The 6,010-nt window shown below is 35.6% G+C and overlaps 2 protein-coding genes across 2 annotated transcripts; both read right to left on the minus strand.

The window, feature by feature from the left end:
• Window positions 1-302: 302 nt before the first annotated feature.
• Window positions 303-999, minus strand: LOC107647989 (uncharacterized). Its single transcript, XM_021118885.2, has 2 exons — window positions 856-999; window positions 303-703 (listed from the first exon to the last, which is right to left on the minus strand). Exons 1-2 carry the CDS (start codon window positions 868-870, stop codon window positions 470-472), a joined length of 249 nt encoding a protein of 82 aa, XP_020974544.2. The 5' UTR covers window positions 871-999; the 3' UTR covers window positions 303-469.
• Window positions 1,000-2,099: 1,100 nt separating this feature from the next.
• On the minus strand, window positions 2,100-4,416 carry EB1C (end binding protein 1C). Its single transcript, XM_016330042.3, has 6 exons — window positions 4,241-4,416; window positions 3,973-4,128; window positions 3,761-3,864; window positions 2,860-3,073; window positions 2,661-2,774; window positions 2,100-2,574 (listed from the first exon to the last, which is right to left on the minus strand). Exons 1-6 carry the CDS (start codon window positions 4,346-4,348, stop codon window positions 2,305-2,307), a joined length of 966 nt encoding a protein of 321 aa, XP_016185528.1. The 5' UTR covers window positions 4,349-4,416; the 3' UTR covers window positions 2,100-2,304.
• Window positions 4,417-6,010: the final 1,594 nt, after the last annotated feature.

Here is a 6,010-nt window from a genome sequence, read left to right on the forward strand (position 1 = left end):
TGACATAAATAAAAGCATTCGAATATGTCTTTAATTTTAGCACAATCATTTTGTGCGGGATTTTTTAAAGAAAAATAAAAGGCAGCGGTTCATGCAGAAAGCATCATTCTAATAATCATTTTTTAAATAAAAAAATCTCTTTTTGTTTATTTCCCTGCTTCCACAATTAGGTCATTTATTAGAATTACAAGTATCTGTATAATGCTGTTGTTGAGAAATGAAAGAAGGAATCTGTTGAACTAGACATTTTGACCAAAAATATCTTAACAAAGGAATAGTAGAATATGGATCAGGCACAAAGAAAATTGACAAATTAAAAAAAATGATCATAATAATAATAAAAGGTGCAGCTAGCCATAGCAAAAACAGAAGATACAAATGAAACATAAACCAAGCCAAATTTACATGGCCTAAACAAACTTGTTTAGATGCTGAATTATCTATGGGAATGGGACATCCTGAGTTGACATTAATTCTTGGACAAGGCATCCTTTGCAGACTCCAGAGTAGACGACACGGCAGCTGCGGCTTCAGTAAGAATGCCACCGCTGGTTTTGGTTTTGGTGGTGGTGTTGGGATGGTGCTGGTGCTGGTGAATCACCTCCACCTTCCTCTGTTCTTGCGGTTGCCCGGCCGAGGATCGATATTCCACCGTCTCCACCCTTGTTTGAGTGGCACTTGCTTCTGCGTTCATGGTCTCATTCTGACATAGGAACTCATCATGCAAGTTTCAATCAACTTTGGAAACAGAGGAAATAAGGATATAGATTCTCTAGTGTGAGAATTTACATAACAACACATTGATTAACGACAATTAACATAGAAACAGAGGAATTAAGGATATAGATTCTTTACTTGTTGTGCATTCATCTTAACAAAGGACTTTGATCTAGATACTGCTTCTTCCTTGAGGAAATTTAATTTGGTATTACTCTTTAGATGCTTCAGTTTTAAGATTTCTTTTTGTTTTTAGTCTTCTTTTATTTAAAAATTGCTATTCAAACAAAATATTTCAGGTAATAACGGATGTTGGGAGTTGATTACTACTTCAAAGACGATTATATAGGCATAGGAAGAGGGTCTGCTCACACGCAAACCCAAGTCCACGTGTCACCAAAGCAAAATGCTACATTTTGGGTCATTGGACCACCCAATAAGATTTTGTCACGTGTTTATTTGATTTTTATGATGCTATTAGGATAGGACATTTCTAATAGATAAAGGTGATTTGTAACGGATACTTTTTTTTTTTAGAACAACCGGACTAAACGCTAAAAAAAACGATATCGAAATTATTCAAGAAAGAGTAATTCCAACTTAATTTGCATGGACACACAGAGAAATACAAGTTAATAATATAAAGTAAATATGACAACCATAAGATAAATTATGAGTAAAATGCAAATTTATCTGCACAAGTATTAGTCTCCCTATACTCAGGATGAAGAATTGAGTTACAAAATCCGCTACAAATGATATTGAAGAATACAACTACCAAGATCTTGTAGCAGCAAATCTAGACCAAATAAAATAGTCCAAAGCTCAGCTGAGGTTACCGAATAGCAACCAAGGTTCGCATTATAGCAACCAATGAACCTCCCATGGTGATCCCTCAAAATTCCTCCACCAGCCGCCCTTCCCTATTTGTCAACCGAGTTGTCCGAGTTCAGATTGATGTAGGACGAAATGGGTGGATGCCAGCGAAGTAATCTCTCCTAAAATGTACTGACTCTCTTTTTCACCTTTGCAAACACTCAGAGTTAGGCAGTTAGCTATATGATAGTCCTTTACCATATGAAACACGAGCTCATCAATTTTTCCTTCCTCAGGCTCTCAAGTCCTATGGAAGATGTATTTATTTCTTCAAAACCAAAGAGCATTCAAAGTCCTAGCAAAAAGCAGAGACCGTTATACCCCCTTTATAGTGATTAGCAAGATAAGTTTTGTAAGTTTTGATTTTTTTTTTAAAATTAATATGATATAATCACCCAATAAGATTTCTCAATTCTCATGTCTTGGTAAATACTAAATACTAAACAAAATAAGATTTTTTATATTCTCTCTTCTTAACCTTCACTTTAAAATAAATGAAAAAACAGAAAAAAAACTTGTCCTGATAAAATATTTGATTCCTGTAATCATATAGCATATCAGATACACGAGTATTCATATAGAAGCAGAACAATACTAATCATTGCACATAATTCACCCAACACAACACATAATTCACCCAACACTACACATTCACCCAGAGCAATACAGGCTCATAGTTGAAGAAAAAAATAGTCATTTTCTTTTAGCAAGTCATACAAGAGGTGACTCGCTGCAGTGAACATTGGAAATGTCCGAAAGCCTTTGTCTCGGAGTTGTGATGCCAGCAGCATCAAACTCTGGATTCACAATATTCTTTCTCTTCTGGTTTTCAGAAGCGCTTCTCTCGTCTGAAACCTCCGCGATGGGGCTCAATCCAGCAGCATCCTCGTAGTGATCAGAAGAAATCATAGCTTGAGCTTCGGCCATGGCTGTTCCATCATTCCCAGCATCATACAATATCTTCTGTATTGCTGCAACAACCTGAAGAAAATGATAAAAAGAACCTCATAATCAGTATTGGAGTCCATATTCAGTTACAAAACCAAAGGAAAAAAAGAGTGCAATACCGGTAAGCGTTCTATCTCTGGTGTTTGGCAGAGTATCTCAATATCCCTCAATTTTGCAAAGTAGAAATCGCGCTCCTTCTCGAGGCTATCGATGGATAGCTTCAGCTCAGTTATCTGCATTGATTTTGGATTAGTCAAGATAAATGCACTTTACTATTGCTTTCATAAATTTTAGATTGAAAAAAAAAAAAAGACACACCTTTTCGTCATAAGCAGGGCCACCAGAAGAAGAGGGCCTCTTTGCAGCTTGGCTTGCAGCAGCATTTGCAGATGGCACTTCATTTCTTCGAGTAGGATGAGAAGAGTGAGATTTCGGTGCTGAAGAAGCCTTGGTGGAGGCTTGTGATTGTGCTGATTTCTTGCCACCTTCTCTTCCTCCCTTGCAAACCTCTCTCCTTTCAAGAGGATTATAACTGCAGCATTCAAATTCAAATTGAGATATCAAACAAAAGCCTATATACAAATCCATGGAAAACCAAACTTCACGAAATTCAAAACTAGAAATATCAAGGCATTTAATATATCTGTAGCCAATTTTATTCAAAAATCACTTTTTAAGCTCAAAAGCAACACAACCTTTTTAATTGCAATTTATTTTGAAGCATACAGTTGAAGTTTCAATTTTGCATATTTCATGATTATAAATTATAAGCTAAGAAAAACATCTCCTAAAAGAAGATGATACTGTTAAACGAAACTACAAATCAAAACAGATTAAATAACAAAACAGAAAGCAATTCAAAATTTCAGATACCATTATATTATAACAAAAACGTAAAGCAATTTAGACTTTCAGATAACCTTAAAAACATAACCCCCAAATCAATTCAGATACCATTAAACCAAGAGCCTAAAAACCAATACATCGAGAATCACCTATCCTTTTTGTCCCATCTAAAAGGGACACATGCTTTAAGTTACAAATCATTTCGAACACAGTACATAAGATAATTCAAACATGCACTTGAACCTGTTCAACTTCTTAGATTTGAAATTGATAACTAACAACAACGGTTCACCTTAGGATTAGAAATCTCAAAATTATGACAAAATCTTTAAATCTTAATAACTAAGCGTCACACAGAACGTTAAGAAATTACTTGTGGGCGCCGGCATTGACTGAATCACAGTATCGCTTCATCCATTGCATGAACTCCAAATTATCGAGAGGGCGTCCCTTCACAAGCTTACTAACCTCAATGTGCTGAAAAAACAAAACAAAACAAAACAAAACAAAACCACAAAATCAATTAGAAATTTGAATTTATCAACCACATAAATAGAAGAGAATATTCATGAAATTCGAACCGACCTTGGTGATTTTGAGCTTGTTGAAAACGTCTTGAAGAACTTTGTAGTTCTGTATCATTTCGTACTCGTTCTTGGCATCGAAATTGACCTTGTGCATCGGCACGATCCCTGGATGAGCCGCATCCATCAATTGGCAATGAACCGCGCCCGAACATGCCTATCAATTTTGCAAAATACAAGAACCAGACGGAATTCTTAATTTTTTTTTAGGGTTTAGTGTGACAGAAAGAAAGAGAAAGAGAAAGAGAGAGAGAGAATCTTTTACTTACCTCTTCAACTTTGGAGAGACTGAGTTGGAGAGTGGAGTTGATCCATGTAAGAATCTCAGATCTACCGACGAAGTAAGCCGAATCCATGATGCCGATGTTGGTCGCCATTTTCTTTTTCTTTCTCTGATTATTTCTCTCTCGTTCTGAGTTCTAAGTTCTAACGGCTATCTGGATATGGAGAGAGAATGTGGGGAGCGTTGAAATTTAAATAGAGAGAAGAGCGGGAATCTCACGAATTTCAAATCAGAACGTTGATTGACGCTGTTTGGGCCTCTAGGTGGGCCTTCGTGACTCAAATACTACTGTGCTAAGTCCAAATAAAATACTACTGTGCTACCAATTTTAGGGTTTCTTTTATCTAAATAAAAAATTAATTATTTTATTTTGTGCAAAAATAAGAAAATTTACGGCTTTATATATTACTTTACTTTACTAGCTAATCTGGTAGGCACAGTTTACGAATTACATAACAAATAGATTTTCACACATATTTCTTTTTCTTTTTTACCGTAGATATAGACACTCGAACATGCGATCTTTTAGATGAATAAAAAAAAATTATCTCATTTGAATTTGTTGGTGATTTTTAAACATATTTCTCAAACGCTGTTAGCAAAAAATAAATTAGTTAGTTACATATAGTGTATATATAGTTTTTATCTTCTCTAAAATATGGCCTCTAAGCTGTATAGGAGCAGAAATTTGAATTTTCTAGCTAGTCGTAATAAAAAAAACATAAAGATATCAACTAAATCTACATAATATATTATTTAAAAGATAATTAAAATATTATATCAATCAATTTATTATTCAATTTGTAAAATAAATAGTGTATAATAAATGTCTTGATCGAATTGTTTCTTAGTTTAAAATCTAAAAATTTTAAGTTTTGAAATCCTATGTCATTTTAAAGATTATATGTTACATTTATTTTTTTTAAGGGTTAAATACGATTTTGGTCCTTAAGTTATAAGTCGAAAATTTTGTTTGTTTCCAACCTTTTTTTGCATACAAAATTATCCTTAAGGTTTAGCTTAGTTTTAAAATCGTCCTTTCTCTAATTTTCGGACAAAATTAGCTTTCCCCAATTTTACACACATTGACTCCCACTCTCTCAGATCCAACATTATTGAAAGATAACCAAGTTCTCATACTCAGCAACACCAACCAAGTTCTCATACTCAACAACCCCAATTTTCACAATTTCTCACATATACTCCGAAAATTCAAGAATCAGCAACACCAATTTCTCACACAAATGTCACAATTTCTTAAAGACCGAACCAGAAAAAGAGAAGGATGAACAAAGAGAATCAACAACAAGAACAAAAAACTAACAGAAGAAAAATCAGTCACAAATAACAACAAAAATCATCACCAAATACTCAAAAATTTATGTGATGAAAGGCTGAAGATTAGAACTTGAGGGAGTACGAATGGGGGTGACCACCGCAATGAGAAGAAGACGACTCAGACCACCGCGAGCATCTATGCCTACCCACGTTGCTGTCGTGAGAGTCTGTGCCTACCCAAGTCGCTGCCGCCTACGTCCGTACCCGCCTGCGTTGCTGCCGCCTGCATCTTTTCCCACCCGTGTCGCTGCCGTTTGTGTGGCTGTCGCATGCTTCTCTTCCCGTCTGGTTCGCTGCCGCTAACGTGTCTTCCCGCTCGCATTGCTACCGCCTGCATCTCTACTCACCCACGTTGCTACTGCCAGTGTCTTTATCTCTCTGCCCTCCTTTCATTGCAATGAAGAAAGAAGATGAGGGA

Source organism: Arachis ipaensis, chromosome B1 (assembly GCF_059453495.1).
Source record: "Arachis ipaensis isolate K30076 ecotype BB chromosome B1, ASM5945349v1, whole genome shotgun sequence".
Taxonomy (NCBI): Eukaryota; Viridiplantae; Streptophyta; class Magnoliopsida; order Fabales; family Fabaceae; genus Arachis; species Arachis ipaensis.

Coding starts and splice junctions, on each gene's coding strand:
- EB1C (XM_016330042.3), bottom strand. CDS start 4,348: ATGGCGACCAACATCGGCATCATGGATTCGGCTTACTTCGTCGGTAGA. Junction 3,865..3,972: donor ACAAGCTCAAAATCACCAAG/GTCGGTTCGAAT, acceptor TTGTTTTTTCAG/CACATTGAGGTTAGTAAGCT. Junction 2,575..2,660: donor CAGAGATAGAACGCTTACCG/GTATTGCACTCT, acceptor CATTTTCTTCAG/GTTGTTGCAGCAATACAGAA.